A 27,108-nucleotide genomic window follows, 5' to 3' on the forward strand; every position below is an offset into this window, starting at 1 on the left:
CATAAATAAAAGCTGCCACTTGTTATTTAGAAAGGAATGCCTGAGAAAATGGGTGATTAGCACATAACAAACTGAGGGCCCAGGAGTTACATAGTAGAATGCAATTAGAGTCACTCCTTATTCATCTCAGAAGATTTGCTTCCTAGAATAGACCTACCTTCTAAATTCTTAAAGCTCTGTGCAAGACCATGATAATAATGTGATTCTACCCTTTTGCATTACATAGAAAGTATCAAGATTTATTGACCTTTAGAATTCATATTAACCCTCACTCCCATTTATGTTGGATTGCTCTTAATTCCCTTTCAGACAACAGACCACATATGTCCATTTTTGTTTCTGGGCCTATGATATCTCTATATGCTACATTTGTATTTTTAAATGGATTTACAACACAGATATTCAAGTGTGCTCTTATTATAAAATTATTTTCTCCAGAGAGGCTTTGCCCAGAGACATAAGAAAATTGAAGTTTTCTGTTTTTAAAGTATTTAGAGATTATTTAATTTTTACATAGTATGAGATGCTTCTAATTGGATTGAGAAGGTAATATTTTATTTCATTTTTCCCATTATGCCATATCTACTCTCAAAAATTTAATAATCTAGTAAACCAAAAAGACAGAAAGCCAGCATATCCCTTTATAATTTATAACTCTGTTTGTATGAGACAAAAAATATAGGGAATATATATATGCCTATATATTTATATCTATATCAATGCCTTGATTAGTAATCATTTTTATTTATATCTGGATTTACAGATTCTCCAATGAAAAGAGATTTTAAAATTCTATTAAAATTATTTGGTCTCAAAAACATTGAGAGTTACAAATTTTTTTCATACTAGCTCCACAAAGTAAGCTCGGTGAATTCCTGTGACATTAGACCACTGAAGAATTTTTGAGAGGTTTTTATGATACTTTTATTCTTTTTATGCCAAATCCACTCAAAAATGACAGACTCCAGAGACCACCCACCAAGCCCTCCATGGGAATCAGACCCTGATCCCAATCCCTGTCCCAGACTCCTGTCATTCAAAAGTTTTAGAAATTATATAGGAATAATTTATAAATGAACATAGAGGCAATTCATAATGTATTTAAATAGATGCTACAAATTATGTTCATGTCATGTAAATTGCCTAAAATATACCATACATATAAAGTATTATGTTAAAATTAAATGTCAGTTGTAAAGGTGAAAAAGTAGCTAAAGTTCACAATCTTTTTTCAGATATTGCGTGTTTTCTCTTCAGCCAAAAGCCTCAAGATTCACTTGCAGCAGCCTACTTCTTCATTTATGTTGGATTGGTCTTTAAACATTAGACTATCTTGTAATAAATAATAACTTAAAGATTTCTCCTGACACAAGTCATTGTTGATTTCACTGTTATAGGGAAAAGGCTCTAGGGCGGCAGATAAGGCTGTTGCCATGGTGATGAAGGAGATACCGAGGGAGGAGTCTGCTGAAGAAAAGCCCCTCCTTACTATGACATCACAGGTGGGCAGACCCATAGGGTTCCTGTAGGAAGCTGACATATGTTAATTTATCAGACGTTGTGATTTTTAACTAGCAAAAAAAAAAAACAACATTAACTTGAACTAATTTCTTTAAAAGTACAGTTTCAATGGAACAATTATACATTATAAAGTGAAAATGAAAATTGCTAAGAAAAAGAAAAATTTCATCATTTAATTTTCATTACTTAACTTCAGTTTAAAAATGTATGTGCAAGTAAAATGTGTTGCTTCTTTATAAAGGAGTCTTGTTAATAACTTTGGGAAAGAAATAACAATTAAGCTAATGATACATTTGAAAAACAACAACCAAAAAAACCAAATTCCTATGAATAAATACAAGTTATATTGTATACATATGTCAGTTTACCAGTAGAATATCTAAATTTTCTTAAATGTTAAATATATTTATGTTGTGACTATGCATACTACATATGTCTATACATATTTATGTGGATAACTAATTTACAGGAATGAGCCAGAAGTCCCTGAGTCCCCTTGCAGAAAATGGCATCTGTGACCCCTCTTCTACTTAGTGACCTTGACAACAAAAATATCTCTATTATAAGCACATGAGAGCCATTTTCAGCATTTATTATAGCAAATATAGAAAAAAAAAGTTTGCATTTATATGCAAAGACATGCTGAGACTGTGAATCCTGTATGTCCTCAGGGACTTTTGAAACACCCTGTAAAATCCACATAAATATGTATAATGTACCCATCACCACTCTGTGGAACTATCAGTTTTAAATTCTTAAATGAAAAATATTTTTACTTGCATTTATCTTATAATTTAGATTAGGTTGTTATCTTAAATATTTCCTTTTTTTCCCATAATGCCAGTAGTAAATGCAGTTATTCAGTTCCAATTATATGAACATGTCTACAATTAGAAAAATGTCCATTTACAGTCCTCACGAAAGGCATTTATTTCAAAAGCTAAATTATGGCAACTTATTTTCAGAATATCATCAGATCACATCCCCAGCTGCTGCCAACATGTGTGGTTTTCTTTATTCTAAACGCTATGTTGTAAGGAACGAAAATTATAACAACATATAACATCAAAATTGAATCTTAAAAAAAGTTATTAATGATTCCCAGGACTTTCAGATAAGTTTTATGTTGTGAGTTTTTTATCCATGAAAAAGAGATGCTTCTTCCCAATGACACAGTAGTAGTTGGAAAGAAATTTGCTTGCTATTTACCAAGGTCTCCATTCTTTACACAATTTGCATAGTAAAACATATACAGTTTTCCATTGATCTCTTGCCCTTTGAAGAATCCATGTTCAAAATATTCAGCCCATAGTTTCTCAGGTCAATGCTGAGGGAAGTGAGAACCACTTTAAGTTCTCGGCTAAGGACAGAACCACCTACATCAGTAGATAAGACCTATCCAGACTTGGAATTGGCATAGTTGTGCTACAACATATCATCTCAGGGCATCACAATTTAGGACAGGGTCTAGTTCGCAAAATGCCTTTTCCTCCAGCCCTTGCATTGGTATGTGCTTCCCAGTAATCCTTTTTAAATGTCCAAAAATTACCATTGTCACCTAAGCCTGAATTTAAAATTTAATGCAAAACAATATTTTTTATTTTTTAATTTAGAAAAAAAATTGTGATTACCATTTTCTCATATTCAGAACATTTGTGTGTACCAAGTTCCTTACTTAATCCCTGTCGAATGCTGCATTAACTGTTTTTGAGATATTAGTTACCATTTTACTGCATGAAGATTATACAATGCTTTCTTTGATGCATCATATTCTTGTTGCATACTGGCAAGTTTATGAATCAGCATACAGAGTTCTGATTCATAAAATGCAATGCACCTGTTGTGTTGATAATTTTATGAAATTCAGTGACGGCTGTGATACAATTATTTCTCAGTCAAATTCAGTTTTATTAGTTGATATACTTTTTCCACTGTACACAAGTGGCTTCTTCCCTGCTATGCACAAGCCCAAAAGCAGCAGAATGATCTGAAAAAGTGAGTACTTCTCATGGCAACCACAGCATCAGTCCATGTACCATACCACATTCTTACACGTGTGAGTGCATTAGTCTTGAAACATGTTTGTCCCAGTGTCTTCTGTAAAGCCCCTTAGGACATAGTGCTACATACTGCTGAACACATTGACTCATCTTCATTCCTAGTATGTCGATGCCAGCTGCTCATTCATAGATTTCCAATATGTCTGAAGCTGATTGCTGCTCTCTCAGTGGCGTCCTTGGGACAATCACCATGGATAAAGTACAGAACACATCCTTGAAACACTGAGTTCCTAACCTGTTTAGTAACTGTTTACTCAACAGGTTGTAATGGCAGAATAATTTACACTGAAGGGTTTTCTTGTATTGTGTGATTATTATGATCTCTTTGAGAGGGATGTAGCCAAACATACTCCAGGGAAGTCATTTATAATACATTGAGCAAACCAAACAAATCACAAGAGTTGGCCAGGTGACCTGAACTCAGAGTTTGCTGGACACCTGAGAACTGCTCTTTTCATTTAATGTAATTATTCTGTATTATCAAACAATATGTCAAGCACTTCAAAGAAGCTCAAGTCCATGCTGTCCTAGACTAACACTTAAAGTCAAACAGTATGTAAACAAGTGTGCATTGATGAAAGGATTGAAGGAAAGAAAAAAATAGGTGAATCGTCAAGTCTTTAAGGAGAAAGTTTCGCTAGACCTGTGCTGTCCAATACAGTAGGCATAGCCACATGTAACTACCCCAAACTGCAATGTGCTATAAGTATAAAATACACACCAGATTTTGAAGATTTTGTGCAAAAAAAAAAAAAAGATATAAACTGACACATTAATAATTTTGATTACAGTTGAAATGATAATATTTTGGATATATTGGGCTAGGTAAAATGTATTTTCAAAATTATTTTCACCATTTTCTTTTCACTTAAAAAAAGGCTACTAGAAAGTTTAAAATTACAAGGCTGTCATTATCTTTCTATTGAGCACTACTCTAGACTGTAATAATATAAATAAATCTACTTTGAGGGTAGAAGGAAAAACTGTATGTCAAAGACTGATTATATTATAGAAAAAAATATATTCTTTATGAAAATGAAATGACTTTAGCAAATATTTTTCTCTCATAAGGAACTTTAGAAATTTTCATTTTAGTCATATTTCCTGGTACTTTTTTTTAGCAAGGTATATCCCCTTCATTTTTTGCTATAGAGCTCATTGTCTTAAAACGATGTGTTCCAGACCTCTTATTGTTAAGGAGATTTTTTTCATGTTTTTGCAAACTTGGTCTTTGTTTTTCTATATATTCCACCCCTTATACCTTAATATTGATTTAATTTTTGTGTCTGAAAAAGATAAAAAGAGTAATGTCCTTGGTTGGAAAAATATTCTCAAAGCTACTAAATATAGCCTTATTTAGGTTTTTATTACTAACTTGAAACAATTGTTTTAATTATGTTCTCCTGCCTGCCCTAGTGTTAGTACTACCCAAGTTGTAAACAGTAATATCTGTTCATTTTCCCATGAATAACTTCACAATTACAAATCTAATTATCCTGTCAGGAAAATATTTGTAGTCAGTTGAGATTTAGATCAAGTCAGAGTTGAAAGTTATCACATGACTATTCTCTACAAAAAGATCTACTGGGACTCGTATACTGTATAAAAACTGGGCCATGGGCAGAACCATTAGTACTATTAGCTCATAAGAAATTAATTCTGCCCAGTATTAGAGTTACCAAGACAAAGCTACCAAGATCTGTGTATTTAAGGGGCTCATGATAACGATTTAGTTGTCTTGTCTTTTCAATGGATTTATTAGTTAACTTAGTTTTGATAGGGTCACTATTTTGATGGGCATTGCACAAATTTCTCAATTTGGATACAACTAATAAAGCCATAAACAAGTAGTTCAATTACAAAATTATGAATGAAACCTACTCACCAAATAGCACATGCTTTGAATCAGTGTCAGGAATAATAAAGGCATTTTCAGAATGCATAAAGATAGACCTTTTAAAAGCATATTTGTGCTTTCATTTATATATAAATAAAACATTCTTAAACTTTTTTCTATTATTTAGATGAGATAAAAGACATGGTATACTTTTGCAATTTTTTAAATCAACATTACAAATATGAGATATTTGTCAGCTGTTTTTAACTTATTAACTTCAATGTTTTAACTTTTAAAATTATTTTTTAAGTACTAAAATTTTTAAAAATAAAAACAGAATATTTTACTTTAAAACAATTTTGAGATCATCAATCTGAATTGTAAAGTGATGGAATAATGAGTTATTATTCTTGACAGACCTTGTTTTATCATTGAAATGTATTTTGATTTGAAGTTAATTCATAATGATATAAGTTATCACAAACTTTTAGCTCTATATTTTTTAATGAAACACCTAAGCTGTATATTGGTTCAAGACAAATAAGCTTAGATTTAAGTCACAAAACAAGCTATATAAACATATACTGGAGCTTAAGTAACAGACAGTATTTAAAAGCAGAAAAATCTCCTTTCATTTTGGTTAAATATCCCCCTCTAACTTAGATCATATAATAATTTATTTTTTTAACATTGAAATTAGAGAAATTCAAGTTGAACTAAGACAAATGCATTTTTAGATAAAGTTTTAAAACAGATCATAATTCATTAAAGTTGGATGATATTATCTGCATTTTGTTCAACACAAAATACAGTGTTGATATAAAATAACAACCAGTTTGGTCCTGTGGTGGCTAATATTGGCCACATCAACTAACCAGTCTAAGTCATAAGTAAACTGAAGATATTTGAATATTTCATTCACAAGCTATGATTACAAAGAAGGTGTAAGGTTCAATAGTCCTTTGAATTCTGAATAACAAGCCCCTCCTTGCAAGTTCTCATCTATCTTCTAACTCCCGCTGTTTCCTTTTGTTTCCATGTCCATTGGTCGTGTAAGGGTTTTCCCTCAAAATCTCAAAATTTGAATCTCTGACCTAAAACCCCTGTGCGTTGAACTGTCACTGGCCTCCCATTTGCATTGGTCTTTGTCCTTCTCCCAAGGATGACATGGAGCAAGCCTGTGCCTTTATTTCGATCTTTTTCATTGGGCATTCACTCTTCGCATTCTTCACTTTTTGATAGAAGCTTTGCATTTGGAAATGTTAAGTACCTCCAGGTTTCCAAACATTTAAATGATGTGACACTGGGGGGTGGGGAGGGTGATGGACTTACATTTGTGGTTTAAAACCTTGGTAAACATTTCTGAGGACCCCCGGCCTCTCTGAGTTGATGAAACCCAGTGTGAAATCAAGGCTGCCCATGCAATCATTCTTTTGTACAATCCACCATTTAGTTAGACATAAAATCAGTCAACATTTATTAAACTGCTACTGTGAGATACAAATGTTAAGCGGATAAGGTCTCTACTCTCAAAGAGGTCATAGTTGAGTAGGAGGAAAGCAGATAAAACTGGGTAAAGATGGGAATGTGGAGATGCTGTAGGAAGGTGCTCGCTGCCCAGCACTGAAGGCTACCAATGTGCAGTAGAATGGGATCCTAAAAGAGAAATAAGGACGTCACCATTGCAAAGGCCTTTGAACTTATCTCAAGTTTGAGAAGAGGACAAAGGAGGATGAGAAATGAAAATGTAAAATGTAAACAAAGTGAGGCAAACACCTTAGCAGCTAATGAAGTGCATGGATCACTTGAACTCCATTGTGATAGTCAGATTGGGCCAAAATTGCAATCACTCCAACTCAGTTACTCAAAAAAATTGGAAACCTTTTGACTCACCTTTTTTATTATTTTTATAACATCAATGTACTCTGTACCCAAAGGATGAAATGTTCACCACACTTGAAAAACAAAGTCTTTTCAAACTGAAGGGAGTAATTCTAAGAAAAACAAGCAGTATCCTACCAATGAACAAGGAGAGAATAAATGGCATGCAATTTGGAAGGAAAGCTAAGGGGAACTATTTGGGGGATTCAGTTCAGCTAGCAATTTTCCTTTATGACCTAAAAGATTTACTTAGTCTCAAGTCACCATAGGAAAACCATAAACTTGTTTGAAAATGTGGAGGGGAAGGCCATGTGAAAAGCTATTCTTACCTATCCAAATAAAAATAAAATGGGACTCAGTATGGTTAAAATAAGGATTCCTAAATTCATCTGGCTGAAGACACAGTTCAAAATCGGACTGTTTGAGAAAGATCTTTTTATATCTTCCATTTCTGCGGAGTCACTGTCCCTTTGCTAACCATTTACTGAGCCCTTCTTATATGAAGACATTCTGTTCAAAGTTGTGAAGAACATAAATATGAATAAGCCAGAGTCTCTGACCTCAGCGCTTATAAAAAAAGATTTTGTTATGATAACTCCAGTTTCATCTTCCACATCTCAACTGAAACCAAAAAACTTTCAGTTCCCAAATTATCTTCCCATGCTATCTGAAACCTGGCCCTTTATCTTCTTCACCTCTGAGCCCTGTTCACTATCCCCCATTCCAACCCCAGCTTTTCCCAAGAGCTAAACTGTGCTTCAGCTTAAAAACACTGACACAGAAAGTAGTTTATTCCCTCTGATCTGTGTCTATGGAGGAAAGCCGGAGGAGCAGCTCAGTTCATAGGAACTGGGTAGACATAACAACTCTATCAGTCCAGGTATGACATGTGGTCAGAAACAAGAGAGTAGGTGTAGAAGAGACACAGGCTTTGTGAGGCAGGAGATTAGGAGAAGACTGGAGAAGCCATGCCATAGTCCTGGGCTCCCTCAAGTCTCTCTGAACACCTCTTCTTTGGTTGAGAAACTCTGAGAATGCTAGAGATGCTTTCTCCAGAAAATAAGTCTGAAGTATGAAAGAAGAGAGAGATTCCCCCAAAAAATCCAATTACCTTTGATAAAGCAGACTTGCCTAAAAGGGTGGGCCTCTCAAATAATTGTGCTTTTTCCTTTTTTGCCCCATCTAAATGTTTATGGGGACAAAGGTCTTACTTTCTAGAATTCCTTTCATTTTTCAGTGTTTACAACTAGAAGTATAGAAATCTAACAACCTGGCTTCCTAAAACTATAAGTAATTTATGCCACAAAGGAATTTAATTGTATCCAAAGTTAAGAAAAAGTATATGGGGACTTTTGTGGACTATAATTTACTAGAGGCCTGGTGTACAAAATTCGTGCACTGGGGGAGAGGTGTCCCTCAGCCCAGCCTGCACCCTCTCCAATCTGGGACCCCTCAAGGAATGTACAATTGCCTGTGGGATCGGGCCTAAACCGACAGTCGGACAACCCTCTCACAATCTGGGATTGCTGGCTCCCAACCGCTTGCCTGCCTGTCTGATCACGCCCTAACTGCTCCCCTGCTAGCTTGATCTCACCCCCAACTGCCCTCCCCTGCAGGCCTGGTTGCCCCCAACTACCCTCCCCTGCAGGCCTGGTCCCCCCCAACTTACCTCCCTGCTGGCCTGGTCACCCCCAACTGCCCTCCCCTGCCGGCCTGGTCGCCCCCAACTGCCCTCCCCTGCTGGCCTGGTCGCCCTTAACTGCCCTCCCCTGCTGGCCTGATCGCCCACAACTGCCATCCCCTGGCGGCCATCTTGTGGCGGCCATCTTGTGACCACATGGGGGCGGCCATCTTTTGTGAGGGTGTGATGGTCAATTTGCATATTACCTCTTTATTATATAGGATACTTATCTTCATATAATAATTGATCTTTAAATCATGACTAAGAGAATAAATACATTTTTCTTAGTTATCTATCAATATCATCAGACTTCTTCAGAAAAATAATGGCTATCAAAGAGATAGTTAGGACATTGCATATATATATATATATATATATATATACTAGAGGCCTGGTGCACGAAATTCGTGCATGGGGGGGGGGTGTCTCTCAGCCCAGCCTGCACCCTCTCCAATCTGGGATCTGGGACCCCTCAAGGGATGTCTGACTGCTCGTTTAGGCCCCATCCAAGTAGGATCGGGCCTAAACGGGCAGTTGGACATCCTTCTCACAATCCAGGACTGCTGGCTCCCAACTGCTCACCTGCCTGCCTTCCTGATTGCCCCTAACTGCTTCTGCCTGCCAGCCTGATCACCCCCTAACCACTCTCCTGCCAGCCTGATTGATGCCTAACTGCTCCCCTGCCAGTCTGATTGCCTCTAACTGCCCTCCCCTGCAGGCCTGGTCACCCTCAACTTCCCTCCTCTGCCAGCCTGGTCACCCCTAACTGCCCTCCCCTGCAGGCTTGATCGCCCCCAACTGCCCTCCCTTGCACACCTGGTCCCTCCCAACTGCCCTCCCCTGCTGGCCATCTTGTGGCGGCCATCTTATGTCCACATGGGGGCAGCCATCTTTGTGTGTTGGAGTGATGGTCAATTTGCATATTACTCTTTTATTCTTTAGGATATATATATATACATATATATATAACTTTTAAAGTTGCAGTTGTATTGGTTATATTTACTCTTTGTACCTTATTTACCTTAGCCAATAGATCTGAGACCTAGAACTAGAGACCAAGTCATCAGAATGCACTGCTTACTTAATGCTAGCCTGTTACACTAACTTCTGTGAGTATAGTGTGGTGCCATACTTGATGGTGACCTTCACCCTCCATGAATGTTTATAGCGCAGTAGAATCCAGATCTCATTTGACATGAGAATGACACAGCCTGGAGATAACCATTGTTGCTAAGTCAGGACCATCACATCACTCTGATGATATCACACTAGATGGGTTCATTACACTAAGTACATATGGTTAAAAGGGCAAGTTCTACCAAGAAATATATATTAATGTATGGGTCCTTTGGAAGCTCTTACATATACAAAGCTTATACATGACCAAACTATAAATGAAATACAAATCCTAGAAAACTAATTACATTTTCAGAAAAAGTACATGGCGAATTTTGTGGACTCAGAAGGGTTCCCATAATCAGTGATGTTTAACCATATCTTCATTTTCTAGAATATTATATTCTATATCAGTGCTTTTAACTACATTTCCAGATTATAAAATTGACTTTTATACCAGAAAATATTATAAATCACTCCTAAACTCAAATAGATCACAGCATTTACAAAAATTCAAATATATTTTATCCCAGAAATATGAAAGGCTAATAGTCCCTCAACATCAAAAAATATTTCAACATAAATAAAATGTGTGATACCCAAGAATGTTCAAATTCAGAAAAAAATTCAAAGGTACTCAGAGTTTCACCCATCGATTAAATGGACATCCCCCTCCCCCCTAAAAAAATGGTTAAGACCAAAACATAGGTTAAGACCTTAGATAATTTGATTCCTAGAAGAATCTGTGGGTCTGAATACATGTAACAGTAAACTTATACTAATTGAAGAAATTTCTATCACTGCAACTTGAACACTAAAAGGAAATGGGCATTCTCAAGGCTTACCCCTTGATAATGTTCGCATATTACTATGTATGAAAGTCAAATCACCAGTTCTACGTCAAAATCTTAAACTCTAGTGAAGATCTGAGATTTATCCCTGTAGGATGAACATGAAAAACTACCTAATTGCCTCTTGGTTTCCAGTCGCCAAATAATCACTAAATGTTTCCATATTCTTCCTTCAATATTAACAGTATTGCATTTTTTTCTTCCCATATTTACCATTATTCATAGGTATCTTGCCATCTTCCATAAGTTCTAAGCTATAATACCAATGACACTGTGCTAAAGAAATAATAAAGTGAAAGTGAGTAGAGTCACATCAAATATTTTCATTTGGTAATACTCAAAACACTTCATTCATTATTTTATATCTCTTTTAAAATACAGCCTTGCAAATCAGTATTTTTAAAATCTAGAGATTTTTAGGCATATCTTTTTTTATATAATGCATAGAAAACTAGATGGCTATGCCCATTTTAAGAAAGGCCAATATAAAATCTTGTGAAAAACTATGGCATTTAATTTAAGGATTAACCACTTTTGGATCATCAGTATATTTTTTCCCTTAATCACAGAAATAGAACTTAAAGAAATCTGAATTCAAGAAGTACAGAATAATTGATAGTAAATGGATGGCGGCCACTGATAGAGACTTACTAAAAATCAAACTGAGCCCTTGCTGGTTTGGCTCAGTGGATAGAGTATTGGCCTGCGGACTGAGGGGTCCCAGGTTCCACGGGGTTGTGGGCTCAATCCCCAGGGCAGGGCGGGGGCATGCAAGAGGCAGCCAATCAATGATTCTCTCTCATCATTGATGTTTCTTTCTCTCTCACCTTCTCCCTTCCTCTATGAAATCAATAAAAAATATTTTTTTTAAAAAAATTAAACTGAAAAAGTTCTGAAATTACAGAACAAGCCTATGGGAAAATATCATTGAATTCACAGAAATCTGCTTTACATATAGATTTTCACAAACATATCTACTGGATATGTAGGTAATATGACAGCTAATATAACAATATTTTGTACTCTTTCAAAATAATGTTATGCACTACAAAAGCTTAAAGCATTCCAAGGAAGTGTAAGGGTGTGCACCAGTAGGTGACTTGAACTTTTAAAGAGGGAGCAAGGAGTGTTTATCCCCACACACAGACGCGTGTCCTGTCACCACAAAACACTGACTGGCTAGTCCTAAACAGAATGTGTTTGCCCAAAATCAAAAGCCACCATTGCAGGTCTTAGTAGGAGCTCATTGCCCAAGGGAAGAGTGGGATTGGCCCTTAGGGACAGCGATTCAATAGGTATTATTTGCTACATATTGAAATTAGTGAATAATTCTAAAACTGTCCTAGGAGAAGGAAAAAGGCTTGAGCTTTAAAAATGGAAGTTGGCTGCATCGAAAATGTTCACAGTGCTAAAAGGCTCATTCCCTATCCTTTGGTATTTTTTTTTTCTTTCTTGCCCCTGCCCCATTATTTATTGGTTTCTTTATTTTTTTGGTAGGCTTGCTCTTCTCATTTTGTTGCAAGGCTGCATTTTAACTTATCTGATTCTGCAGTTTAACACGGCCTGTGACACCTGTGTTCATTTGTTCTCAGCTGGTGAATGAACAGCAAGAAAGCAGACCCCTCCTGAGTCCCTCCATCGATGACTTTCTCTGTGAAACCAAATCGGAGGCAATAGCAAGGCCAGTAACGTCCAACACAGCTGGTAATTCTTTCACTTTTAACTGATCCTCGGGTCGAGTTAATTCTCACTGTAGTAAAATACACGTTTTTCTTTCCACAATGCATTTTAACTGGAGAAAAATGTTTGCAACTGACTAAAACTTTAGAACATTTATTATTCAACATAAGCCAATGAACCACTTATCATTATACTATAAGAAACTGCGATGTATATACACTGAGTGGCCAGATTATTATGATCTCTGAATGCATAATAATCTGGCCACTCAGTGTATTTGTATCTCAAATGGGTACCAAAAGTATTCTAGACTTTTCCTGGAGATCAACCACCTATTTTCCCTGAGCTTTCTATCAGCCAGTGCAAAGGGGAAAACTGATCAGGTGCATGATTTTTATAGTATCTTTGATATCAAATAAATGAGGTACTCAAGAGAAGTACACTGAGTGGCCAGATTATTATGCGTTCAGAGATCATAATAATCTGGCCACTCTGTGTATATTACACAACCAATGTTGATGAACATTAGCATGTCACTATTAGCAATGAATGGTTTTTCCATATATATTTTCATATTTACATCTCATCTCAAGTCACATCACATTAGGAAACCTTTAAAAAAAAAAAGCATCTATTTCAGAGTAAGGGTTTTCAAGTTCTGCCTGGAAATACTTTGTATGACAAAAGTCGAGTAAAATAAAAATATAGGCCACCCCTTCAAGTGGATTGAAATGACAATTAAAATGTCCTAGAGGCTTGGGATATTATAGGCACTAACAAGTATTCATCCAGTGAGGGATGTAGGAGGCCGCAGGTATGAATGCCACCTCCTCAAGTACCCTCCGCATTTTCCAATTCTCACTGATACTAAGTCACTTAGGTAGGGCCCACCCTGAGGGAGCAACAAAAGATTTGACTTAAAAGCTAATTTTCACCTTCCATATCAGAGGCAGCTTTTAGCATTTATTTCATTCAGTCAGCATTCACATTCAAAGGCCTGTTGTTCAAATAAGAATTAGAAGATGATGTTCAGAATCAGAGAACAAAGGTTATGTTAGGTTGCAGGAGAGAATTTGAGGAGAAAGGAGGTGATAATCACATCCTGTCTTGTTAAATTCCTTCCATCTCCCATCATGTCCTCAGCTGGCTGTTGCCTGCTATATTTTCGTTATACGTTTAAGTATGTGAACAAAATCACAGGTGAAGGAAATTGTGATTTTTTTTTTTAAACAGATGCTAAAAATTACAACAACAAAAGTAACTAACACAAGACAGAGACACTTTTGTGGGAGAGTTGTCTACAGTCTCTAGGGTTAAAGTTCATAATTTCAAATGTCAGCTCAGCCACTTAGCAGCTCAGTGTCCTCGGACAAGTTGCTTAACTAGGTCTACTTCCTCAACCATCTAATAATAGTAAGATCTAGATCTCCTAGTTTATTTGGGAAGACTAAACGAAGCAATCTATGTAAGTCTTAACACCAAGTGAGCTCTAACAGGTATTACCATTCCTGTTAGCTATCAGTTAAAAAACAGGACACCCAACATTTCCCTTTTCAAATGCATTAACTTTCTGTATGTCACACCAAAGCAATCATTTTCTACTCTCAGCTATCACTTGGAGTAATCAAGCAAATGAAATGGTGTTTGCTGCATTTTAGGCAGGAAATTCGGTAAATTCACATGCTATCAAGTCAGAATCATCCTTCTGATCTCTGAAACTGGAGCTTCCCCTCCAAAAGTGTAGAGCTGCCCCCAGAAGAATCCAGAGAATGCTACAACTAAGTCACTTAGGAAGAGCCCACCAGAAAGAACAACATGATATTTGGCTCAAAAGCTACTTTCACCTTGGTTTTCCTAACATTGAAGAGACCTGTGAAATATTGGAGGGAAATATCAAAAGAATGCGTCATCTCCTGCAATCCCAATACCTACAGTATTGCCTCTATTATTACTTTCCTAGGACTGCCATGGCAAAATATCATAAACTCCATAGATTAAACAACAGAAATGTGTTGTCTCCCAGTTCTGGAACCCAGAACTACAAAATCAAGGTCAGTAGGACCATTCTCCCCCTGAAGGTGCTTGGGAAGGATCTCTCCTAGGCCTCTCTTCTGGTTTCTGGTAGTTCCTTGGCTTGTGGCAGCATAACTGCGATCTTCACCTGACATTCTTCCTGTGTGTGTCTCTTTCTGGGGAAGAAAAATCGGAAGTTTCCCCTTTTTATAAGGATACCAGTAGGTAGGCCATCATGAATCATCTTAACTAATTATATCTCCAGTAACCCTATTTCCAAATGAAGTCACCTTCTGTGGTACTGGGGATTAAGACTTCAACAGATGAGTTTTGGGGGGAACACAACTCAATCCATAATGCCCTCAAGGTAGGGGATCGGGAAGTGATATTTTGAGATTGGATTTTCCTTTTCTCAGCCTCAGCATTCAGTGCATCTGGGTCACACAGATTTTGATCCTGAAGGAAGACTCTTGTTTGATAGTGTGCTTTTCAATCTTAAAAATGTATCTCAGGGCAGAAACACTATATGTTTTTAATTCCTAAGGAACATGGTTCTTTTTTTTAATTATTACAAAACTATAATTTACATCTCAATATGCAACATAATTCACATCTTTAAACAGAGCATTCAAGCATCCTGGAAAGAATTCTAATTTGTTCCAATAATTTCACAGTTAAAGTTTTTAGGCAGGAGATAGAGTTACCATTTTCTTTCCAAATTTTTAATAGAAATAATCATTTTAAAGTGGAACATTGTCATTTTATAGAATAGTATGATATTACATTGAGAAATCAGGACAGTCATTGTATATGACATTCTAGGCATTACACTTCAAAGGTATAGTAAACAAATAGTAAAATATGGAAAAAACCCTGCTTCATGTTTGTACCAAGTCAATCAAGCTGAAATTTGAAAAACCTTATATTAAGATGAGAAGCATTTATTCTGGCTATTTTCTTCCAATGAAAAGTTAAAGTCAGTGTGCTGCCATCTTGGCATTTACTTAAATGTTTAAGGAATATAGTTCTTATATAAATTAACACAAAATAAACCATATAGGAAATATTCATCTCTTCCAAACATCAGTTAAATAATGAGCTGGTTTTTTTCTCTACTAACCCTAAAAGAACATATCAATCTTTTTGCCTCATAGGCATTCTAAATTATAATATTTTCTTAACTATTTCAGTGATCTTTACTTTCTGCTTGTTTTTCTGCACACTTCTTGCCATCCAATGATGACAATTTCAAGCTGATCAAATAAGGATGTTTTTCTTTTGTTTTCTTTTTTCTTTGCTATTAACAACATAAATCATCTTTAACTTATCTGTAGCCTAGGTAGATAGCTAATTCTTTGACCTTCTCAAATTGTATTCATAGGTGGTAGGTAGGCCAAGATCATTGCTAATATCCTTGATTTAAAAATGGCAAATAAATTATACACAGATGCATATATCAAATGTTCTGAAAGTAACTATACAATAGATATGTTAAGATAGTGATTATATTATAGGGCAAATAATTACTATAAGTCTTGCAATAATAACTTGTCTGTATTCTCCTCCCAAAAATCTAGTATATGTCGAAGTATAGGAATCCTTCTAAAACCCAAGAAAAATAATACTTGGTTTGCATTTATCAATATATATAATCTAAAAGAATTGTATCCATAAACTTGAGCCATTAGGTGGACAGTTACTATATAAGAAAGATTTTTCATAGTAATCTCACTCCTTGATATGGGGCCTGTAGACAAAACCTATATTAGTAAAAGAGATTCCTATGTGTAAGGGAAGAACTCTAAAAATTCACAATTCCAAAACAGCCACCTAATTAAATATATTTTTTTATTGTCTAAAGTTTTACATATGTCTCCTTTTCCCCCAACTAACCGCCCCCCTCCCCCCCCCCCAGCTAATTAAATACCTTAACTGCAAAATTAGTGTAATATTTTCAAAATACACTAGAGGCCCAGTGCCTGGTGCATGATATTCGTGCATTGGGGCGTGGGGGGGGGGGGGGGCGTTCCTCAGCCTGGCTTGTGCCCTCTCACAATCCAGGAGCCCTCGGGGGATGTCCGACTGATGGCTTAGGACCACTTCCCATAGGGAGCGAGCCCAAGCCAGCAGTCGGACATCCTTAGTGCGGAGGTGGGAGAGGCTCCCGCCACCGCTGCTGCACTCACCAGACGTGAGCCCGGCTTCTGGCTGAGTGGCGTTCCCCCTGTGGGAGCGCACTGACCACCAGGGGGCAACTCCTGTGTTGAGCGTCTGCTCCCTGGTAGTGAGTGTGTGTCATAGTGACCAGTCGTCCCGCCATCAGGCCAAAACTGGCTCTCCGACATCCCCTGAGGGGTCCCAGATTGTGAGAGGGTGCAGCTCAGGCCGAGGGACTCCACCAGTGCACAATCAGGGCTGGAGAGGGATGCAGAAGTTTGGCCAGCCGGGAAGGGACCGTGGGAGGGCTCCAGGGCATGTCTAGCCTTGTCTCGTTGAGTCCCAATGGGCCAGATCCCAGCAGCAAGCTAACCTATCGGTTGGAGTGTCTGCCCCCTGGTGGTCAGTGCATGTCATAGCAACTGGTCAACCAGTCGACTGTCTGCCCCCTGGTGGCCAGTGCACATCATAGCAAGGGGTTGAGCGGCCTTAGCATCTCATTTGCTTGGTTGAATGGCTGACTGGACAACCAGACACTTAGCATATTAGGTTTTTATTATATAGCAGCAGTCGCCAAACTTTCAGACATCATGGACCACCAGTGGTCTGTGGACCACCAGTTGGCGACTGCTGTTATATAGGATATTTATGAAGCCCAAGTAGCCATGAACCAAATGGCATGCCTCTAGAGGGAACACAGAAATTAATATTCCAATAAAAAGGCAAAAGTTGCTAGAATTATTTGGGTCTAATTTATCTATTTCACATCAGTGGCAAAATCTTTCCTGAAAGGTCTTTGCTTTGAAGCCACTATGCTAAATAAATCTTACAGAACAGAACAGAGATCCTATGGTCTCCCTGTAGCATGTTCTGTGACTGCACGTCAGGGTTGTCCTGTGATTCGTCCTCTCTGACTACTTCATGTAGATTCATTTCTTTAGAGAAATTCACTAAAAGCCTAAGGCTCATTATACTGTAGTGGTGTTAATAGCATTGTATGTCCCATCCAAGTATCAAATCAGGGCTTCATTAGAGGTGCTATTTTATTCTAACTGTTTTAAGCAGCCTCACCTCCCAGGGCCCATTAATCTAGTATTCATAAACATCTGCCATGCCCTGAGGAAGTCCTCCAGTTCAACAGGATGTGATCCTCAATCAGGTGTCCTTGAAATAGATGGGCACAAATACTTATGTATTCTATCTTCAGGAAATGTCACCCAATGAAATTAGGTTATAAAAACGAAAGTTTCTGGAATTGCCTACTATTTAAATTATGCCTCAGACTACCCAATCTGCCAAATAATTTGGAGCTAAACAAAAAATAACCAAAGCCACATCAATAGAATTAGCACATTGCCTCCAGGTTCAAATCAAGTATAAAGAGGAGTGGGGAAGAACACACACTTGGGAGTGGCAGGGCCTGTGTTTGAATCCTCTTATGGGCAGTCTACTATTAGGTGTTTGAGTTTCCTACTGTAACAAATTACCGCAAATTTAGTAGCTTAAAACAACACAAATGTATTACCCTACAATCCTAAGTCAGCAGGCCTAAAATCAAGGTGTTGGCAGGGCTGCATTCCTCCTGGAGGCTCTAAAGGAAAATTCATTTCATTAACTTTTCCAAACTTCTACAGGGTACTTGGAATTCCTTTGTTTGTGGGCCCTTCCTCCATCTCCAAAGCCAAAACATAGCATCATCAAGCCTCTTTCTCTCTCTCTCTCTCTCTCTCTCTCTCTCTCTCTCTCTCTCTCTCTCTTTCTCTCTTCTCCCTCTCTCTTTCTTCCCCCCCCCCCCGATTCACACACACACACACACACACACACACACACACACACACCCCTTGCACACATGCATTTTCACATCTACTATAAGAGCTGGTTATCTTAACTGAAACACACAGATTCTGAAACCCAAACCTTCATATGCCTAAGAGAATCTTTTAAATTGGGCTAAGAAAATCAGCAGAGCAGACACCCCCTTCTGTGCCAAGGTCTTCGAAGCCCACATGCACACACCCTAAAATGTGATTTGTCTTCCTCCAAAAAGTGAAAAGCTGCATCCATCCTTCTATGCTTTTGAAATTGTGGTTCCAGAGATTCTCTCAGCTTCAACGTTTTCTATACAACTTCAGGCCACTGCCTTCATCGACTGGGTACCAAATAAGGCCTCTTGTGTGTGCCAAGCATTTGTTTCCCATTTGCTGGGAGAAGAACAAAGGAACAGAGAAAGAGAGAGAGAGAGAGCTCAGAACAAACACAGAAAGTGCTGAGGACAGTTTGGAGAGGGAAAGAATGTTACTCAGCCAAGCTTGAATTCGAAATTCACTATTTTAATAATTCATTTATTCTGAATGGTAAGAAGCAGATATGGAACTAAATTAATATTCACCTGTTACTATTTGTAGCAAACGTACTTCCTATATACAAGTGATGAGTCCTATATAAATTGCTTCTAAAAGAAGTGTGGGAGCAAGTGACTGATTCCTAATTGTTTTTACAATCAATAGGAAGACATATATGGCGTTCCAGAGACTGTTTTCCACTTCTTTCCTTCTATTAGAAGGAAATCATGGGTCTAGGATCCCTGCCGACACACCAGTGGCCTGGACATTTTTGATTAAACATTCAAAGGATAGGACATGTGTGGTGTCCTCTCCTATCTGGGCTGTGTGCCATGCTTAAATCGTAGCCATCAAGCCAGGCGGCTCCGCTCTGAAAGCCACTTCTCTCTCCACACTCAGGTTCTTGCTAGCCACAGAACACTCCTTAGCTCTCAGAGCGTCTTTGCATTGGAAAGTGGCTCCCATCTCTACTTCACCATCAACATGCAACCACTGTGATTTGACATTGAAATCGGAACACAAAATCATGGAGAGTAAGGCTTGGCACACTGTCTTACGGATCCCATAGAGATGCGTAACCCATGAGGACAGTCAGATGAGATAAGCTGACACTTTCAGGCCATTTCATGATAAATGTAGCTCATAGCATCTTCTGTAGAACCATTATCTCTGTCTCCTCCTCTACTTTATTTCCAGTGGTTTTTCCTCTTTCTGTCAGTGTCTGGAGCTGGTTCCTGCCTGAAATAGACAGGATCAGGGAAACTAGGAGGAGATCAACAAAAAGGAAAAGGAAAGAAAAGCATCACGCATTGGCCACCAAAGAATGACAGTAACATTTATCCAGTACCCACAGCATGCCTTCCATTTCACACAAGCGGTTTACAAATTAGATAATTAAATCTCTCTATCATGCCTTAAAAACAGACTATTAATTCCACATTTTTCAGATGATAAAACTAAAACTCAGAGCGGTCAAGAAACTTACTCCAGATCACACAGCTAAGCAGTGGTACAGTCAGGTCCTTCTGCTTCACCATCAACGTGCAACCACTGTGATTTGACATTGAAATTGGAAGACAAAATCATGGAGCGTAAAGCTTGGCACTCTGTCTTAAGGATGCGTAACTCATGAGGACAGCGCAGCATGAAAGAAATCCTGCCCAGCTGGCGTGGCTCAGTGGTTGAGTGTCGACCTATGAACCAGGAGGTCACGGTTCCATTCCTGGTCAGGGCACAAGCCCGGGTTGTAGGCACGATCCCCAGTGTGGGGCATGCAGGAGGCAGCCAGTCAATGATTCTCTCTCATCATTGATGTTTCTATCTCTCTCCCCCTCTCCCTTCCTCTCTAAAAGCAATAAAAAAAATTTTTTTAAAGAAATCCTGATTGTGAGCTCATTTGAGCCCTGAACCTGCCTTGAGTGTAAGGGGGAAGCAGATGGAGGAGAGCTGAGACATCAACAAAAGTCCATTCCCTACCAAAAGGAAAAGCTTGGAGACCAAAGAGGAGGGGTGCGGTCCTTGTAGAGGGTGCCCAAAAGGGCTAACTCCAGGAGTTTTACTGTCCCTTTGGTGGCATTTCTAAGCTAGCTGGGTGAGGAGATCCTGGGCCAGGAAGCCAGCAAGCCAGTTCAGAAGCCAGCCTCGGGTACAGCTGAGGGGAGCTTCTCCAATTGGAAGTTTCCACTTCTCACAGTGAGCTGGTCCCTTGCACTGTAAGAGCAAGAGGAAAGAAGAGTTTCAAAGCTTGCCTTTTAAATTCTCATTTGCCTCGTTTGCGCTTGAACAAATTATTATTGCTGCAAACCTTACAGTGTTTAATACAATGTAATCAACTTGCCAGGAAGTAAAAGTCTACCCGTTTTATTATTTGTTACATTGAAACTTAAATTTGCATATTAAGCAGCAAAGTCATTAACATGTGTACCTATTCATCAACTATGGATTATAAAACACCTCTCTAGTTGAGCCCAAACAGCAAGCCATTTTCTGATTGAATTGCTTAATCAAATAAAAGATAATTAGCAGCATTCTTTTGTACAGTGTTTGCTTTAGTCGTTTGCAATTAAAACAAAGACATTCAGAAACTTGACCAAGTCATCCTCATAACTGTTTCGTAAGCGTATCTCTGAAAAGGATAGATTGACTCTTCTCTGGGGAAAAAACTACACTCTAAAATAAACCTCTATAAATCAAGCAAAGCCAAGTAAATGGTACCTGCACTCAGATTCAATTTTATCACTTTAATTTCAATTCAAACCTTCAGCACTGGTGAGGGCTGATCTAAACCCCACTTTGCGAATTTGTACCATGCAAAATAAAAAGAACAGGCAGCAAACTTCCCCAGGTAAATGCAGACTGTCTTTGTAAATCAGTGGTGAGCTAACTTAATTTGGTGCTTCTAACCTACACGACAAACACAAATTCCCTCTGCACCCAACGGAAGCCTACTGTTCAAAAATAACTCCCGAGCCCTGAGTGGGTTCGCCTTAACCTCTTTCGTCTCTCACAGTGTTGACCACAGGCTTAGACCTCCTTGACCTGAGTGAACCCGTCTCGCAAACCCAAACCAAAGCCAAGAAGCTGGAGGCCTCATCAAAAACCGCATCCCTCAAGAAGAAGGCTGATGGAGCTGATCTCATCGGTGCGGAGGCTGAACAGAGGGGCCAGCAGCCTCTTCGAGGCCCGGAGACGGCATCCTTAGATTTAGGTGAGGCAGTAGCTAAGTGTCTGTTGCTGCTCACCCCTGCCTTGACACAAGCAAGTTCCACAATGACTTTTGTGCTTGGATTAAGTGGCTTTGCATAACTGATATGGATTCAATCATTTATTTATTCAACCCACATGTATTGAGATCTTGATAGATGGCAGGCACCATACTAGGCATTGGAGCGAAAATCAGATATGAATATTTCACTCTATTCGGTCTAAAGAGAGCCAGGAGAGAGCCAAGGGAAAGAGCGGGAGGAAAGGGAGAGGGAGAGGGAGAGAGAGAGAGAAGAAGAGGAGAGGAGAGGAAAACAACTCTAACACAAGGTTCAGGGACAGCCCCGCAGAGTGGTAACATGTAATATGCATAGAGATACATTGGACACAATAACAGTTACCATTTATTGATGGTTTATGATGTCCAGGACTGTGCTAATATACGTAATGATTGACATATATTAGCTCTTTCATTCATCCCAACTCTTTGAAATAAATGAGGAACCAGGTTTTCAAATTTAAATAACTTGCCCAAGATCTCAGTTAGTATGAAGAACTGGAATTTGAGGCTAGCTCCAATTAACTTCAAAGCCCATACTTGTAACCACTATACATCTTCCTGAGAAAGGAGCGCTTAACCTCAGCTCATGGAACCAGTCAAATTAAACTCCTTTCTCAGGAGAATGAACGTGGCAGGCATTTTAGAAAGCCAAAGGGAGCATGTATCTCTCCAGGCTGAGGCTGACAGGTGTGTATGTGTATACATACATATGTGTGTGGGTAAATAGTCATGAAATTAGCATATTAGTAATCTATCCATAGGTTGTAAAGATTAAAGGGGATAGATATGTGGAGTTGCCGAGCACTGCGACGTGAACATGTTAGATGGTCATGAATTAATTTATTCATTTGTTCAGTAAACATTTCTCTGAATGCCTACCGTGTTCCATACTATGGGCTAGGAATGCAAAGATAAATAACATAAGCTTTCTGCCTTCGTTAAGCTTATATTATCACTTAGCAAGTTCACACTCTAGCGGGGAGATAGAAAAATGATTAATTGACTATAATAAAATATGCACTACAGTAGAGAACACCGAATTTTCAGTTTTGCTTTCTGAAGTGTCAGTTACCACCGTCCAAAAATGTTAAATGGAAAATTCCAGAAATCAGCAATTAATACGTTTTAAATAGCATGCCATTCTGAGAAACATAATGAAGTCTCCAGGGCTCTGGCTCCATCCCTCCGAGGATGTGAATCATCCCTTTGTCCAGCCTCTCCGCACCATAGCTGCTCCCTGCCCCTGAGTCCTTCAGCAGCTGCCTCAGATATCAGATTAACTGTCTCCGTATTGCAGCGCCTGTGTCCAAGGACCTCTATTTACTTAATAATGGCCGCAAAGCAGAAGCGTGGTGATGCTGGCAATTCGGATAGGCCAAAGAGAATCCGTTAAGTTCTTCTTGTAAGTGAAAGCGTGAGAGTTCTTGATTTAACCAGGAAAAAAAAAAAAAAGCATATGCTATGGTTACTAAGGTTTATGGTAAGAATGAATCTTCTGTGAGTAAAATTGCCTACTTTTTAAATTAACCTTCATCGTAGGTATACATGATTAGGAAAAAACATAGTACATATAGGGTTTAGTACCAACCAGTTTCAAGCATCCACTGAGGGTCTTGGAAAGTATCCCCCGAAGATAAAGGGGAACTACTGTATATGTTGCAATAAAGGGAAACCCAGGTCACTTCCAAAAAGAGCACCTTCATAGAACCCTGACCCAGCCAGGGGGTTGTAGAAGGTCTTATAGGAGGTACTATGTGAGCAGAGTCTTGACAGATGAGTGGAAATTTTCCAGATGAAAAATATGGATCAGAGAGAGAGAGGGAAGAAGGACATGGCCTTCCTGATGCAGAAGAGAAGGGGATTCACACACAAATAGACAAACACACACAAAAAAATGTCCTTTCAAGCAAATACAAACATTTGTGATCGTATTCAAGCAGTGAGAAATAAGTCTGAGAGTCACTAGTGGCTGGGATAATGGGATAATGGATGCCATGCCCTTGAGTTTGGGGGAAAGGCAGGATTGAAGGGTTTTACACATAAGAGGGACTCCAACAGATTCTACTTTAAAAAATGTTTTTTCTGGTGGATGTGTAGAGAAAGAAGTGGGAGTAGGACTTGTGGACCAAGTAGACACGTGTATGACAGCAATGAAGACATAAAGAATGTGCCAACCTCTGTGATGAGGATACAAGAGGGACAGAGGGAGGCAGGAAGTCAAGGTGGAAATTCTGGAGTTGTTTTGAACCTGATTTACAGGATGGGGCAAAAGTAGGTTTACAGTTGTTCATATGGAAAATAATACAATAATCAACAAATAATAATACAAGAATAAACTGTGTTTTGTGTACTTACACCTGTAAGCCTACATTTGCCCCACCATGTATTTGAGGAAACTGGGATTTCTCTGTGGAGATGTCCAATCAACTGTTAAATGTATATTTCTAGAACTTGGGAGAGAGAGCTGAGCAGGAAATGCAGATTTGAACATCTGAAGCCTGTGAATGGATATCACATTCATGGGTATAGATGACCTCACCCAAAGATCATAGAAAACATCTATATATATAAAAGCCTAAATGACCATTATGACCAGTCACTATGACACGCACTGACCACCAGGGGGCAGATGCTTGATGCAGGAACTGTCCCCCTGGTGGTCAGTGCACTCCCACAGCCAAACTCCCACAGCCAGCCAACCTCTTGCAGTCCCTCCCCCCGGCCGGCCCGCCCCAATTGGCCCCGATGGCTCCAGATCGCCGGCCAGGCCGAGGAACCCCACCCATGCATGAATTTGTGCACTAGGCCTCTAGTTATAATATAACTCAACTAGTAGCCCTGCGCACAAATCCGTGCACCAGTAGCTCGCTGCCACCCTCCATAGCTCTCTGCCCACTGCCCTGCCTTCCTGTAGCTCCCCCCACCCCCCTCCCCCTGCCTTCCCCTCATAGCTTGCTGCCCTACCCTCTCCTGTAGCTTTCTGCTGCCCACTTGTAGCCAGTACCTCGCTGCCACCCTCCTGTAGCTCCCTCTGTCCCCCCTGCCCCCCCCCCCTGCTCCTAGCTTGCTGCCCTGCCCCCTCCTGTAGCTCTCTGCCACCTGCTTGTAGCTTGCTGCCCCACCCTCCTGCTGCTCTGTGATCCGGTCATTATGCAGTCGGTCATTACACTTCACAGCGTAATGACCGTTTGCAATTACATCTTTATTATATAGGATATACATGTAAAGGAAACTTAAATTCCTCTGCTTTTGAGAAAATGTCCTGTGTAAGAATTCATAAAAATGTTTCGTTTCAAGAACTTTGGAGGACACTGAAAGCAAACCTGTCTTTTCTTAATGGGAAAAAATGGACCCAAGATGGTTTACATGGTTTATTTACAGTCACACACTTGTTAATGAGAGAGAAGGACACACTAGGTCAGACGGAAGAATGAAGCCACAGGGAGAAAATGGCCTGGCACTCTCTGGGCTTTCTCCTTTCCCTCCATCCCCATTATTACTTTCTTTCTTTGGTGAGAAATACACAGTCTGCACAAAAGCTGTGAAAGGTGTTTTAGTTTCTTCCCTCCTCCTTTTAACAGGAGGCTCTTTAGACAGAATTTCTTTCTAGAAACATGCCAGGCGTGCCTCAAAGCCATAGTCTGAGCAAGGGGCCAACAGGACCCAGCACTCCACGTGCTCATTCCCACGGGGTTCCGTGGGCTCACGCACAGAATGCAGAAGGCATATAGCTCTTGAAACAAATTCAGGTAAAACAACTTGATTGTTTAACTGTAAATGCAATCGAATTCCCTTAATTGGTCTCATTTTTATTTAGCTACACATGTTTTAATTTTCATGTGACCTTAAAGAATTGGTCTTGGAATTTGAAAACATCAGTTGAGTGAAGTTCACTTGTAATAACACTTCTCAACCTTAATCAGTCTCTCTTCTCTCTGCACCTCATATTCTCCCCCTCTCCCTCTCATCCCTTTCCTGTCTCCTTGATAGACATTCACACACAACTGGAAAAATGGGACGATGTTAAGTTTCATGGAGATCGCAGTAGCAAGGGCCATCCAATGGCAGAGAGAAAATCATGCTCTTCTAGAACTGGATCGAAAGAACTCTTATGGTAAGGTATTTCAATATCAGGAAATAGACATTTAAGTGTCCACAGTATGGGTTTTTCTTCTCATGTGCTGAAATAGCCAATGAGTTAAGTCAATCCAAATACTTGGTGCTGTGTATAATCCCTTATATATCAACTAAAGGCCCAGTGCACGAAAGTCATGCACGGGTAGGGTTCCTAGGCCTGGCCGACGATCAGGGCCAATCTGTGGGGTGGCAGGCAGGGCGATCAGGGGGCCCCCGCTGGCATGCACCTTGGCTGACCTGGGGCCTGTGGCTTGGGGGCAGCTCCTGCATTGAGCGTCTGCCCCCTGGTGGTCAGTGCATGTCATAGCGACCAGTCGTTCCACCGGTTGTTCCCGCTGTTCAGTCAATTTGCATATTAGGCTTTTATTATATAGGATGTTAACTACTGTGCCTTCTAAAACTGAATTATTCCATCTAAATTGTCCAAAAATAAACCAGCCAATAAGGATTCTGGTAGGTTCATAATATCAAGGTGTGTTGATAATTTTCTGAATATGTAATTGAGATGATCAAAATAGGTGCATACGTGTGTTTACATTCATGTGTATTCCATATATTACATGAATGATAGTTAAATTAAATGTTTCTGGTTACACAGGTAACCTTTTCTGACTTTCTTAATTATCCCTGTCAGATAACGTACTATTTAAGAGCATCGATGGAGGCCATGAGAAAATTGGCTACCTGAATTTTACCATATTTTTAAAGCTTCCTAAAGGGCAACATGTTTTAATCTCCTATTGCCTTTCACATGTCTCTACTTATTATGGCATTTCATGTTCTTATAAAGATTAAGTCGTATCTGAGATGCTTTGTGAGAATCTTTACCCCCAAAACAATACTTTTTAATAAAACAGAACTTTTTGTAACAAAAACAAGATTACATGTATTTATTTCTTGCCCATAATTGAACTGAATTCTAAATCAGAGATAATAACACCTAGCACATCACAGCCACTTAAATTCCAAAGAACTTATATGCATATATGGACACACAATAGTGCAGTAGGCCTGGGGTGGGGGAGAGGGGTGGAGGAGGTCAATAGGGTCAAAAGGGGGACATCTGTA

The 27,108-nt window shown here is 39.1% G+C and overlaps 1 protein-coding gene across 15 annotated transcripts in view; it reads left to right on the top strand.

The window, feature by feature from the left end:
• The window catches only part of PEX5L (peroxisomal biogenesis factor 5 like), a 237,947-nt gene that overhangs the window by 140,607 nt on the left and 70,232 nt on the right, over nt 1-27,108 (top strand). For 8 of the 15 annotated variants that reach the window (XM_080654139.1, XM_080654140.1, XM_080654138.1 and 5 more), the window contains 4 exons: nt 1,398-1,502; nt 12,540-12,651; nt 21,649-21,846; nt 25,894-26,017. In XM_080654139.1, coding sequence (XP_080510265.1) covers nt 1,398-1,502; nt 12,540-12,651; nt 21,649-21,846; nt 25,894-26,017 — 539 coding nt within the window. The remainder of the gene's footprint in view (nt 1-1,397; nt 1,503-12,539; nt 12,652-21,648; nt 21,847-25,893; nt 26,018-27,108) is intronic. The other 7 variants (XM_080654133.1, XM_080654143.1, XM_080654130.1 and 4 more) reach the window with 2 other exon arrangements.

This window comes from Plecotus auritus (assembly GCF_963455305.1).
Source record: "Plecotus auritus genome assembly, chromosome: 2".
Taxonomy (NCBI): Eukaryota; Metazoa; Chordata; class Mammalia; order Chiroptera; family Vespertilionidae; genus Plecotus; species Plecotus auritus.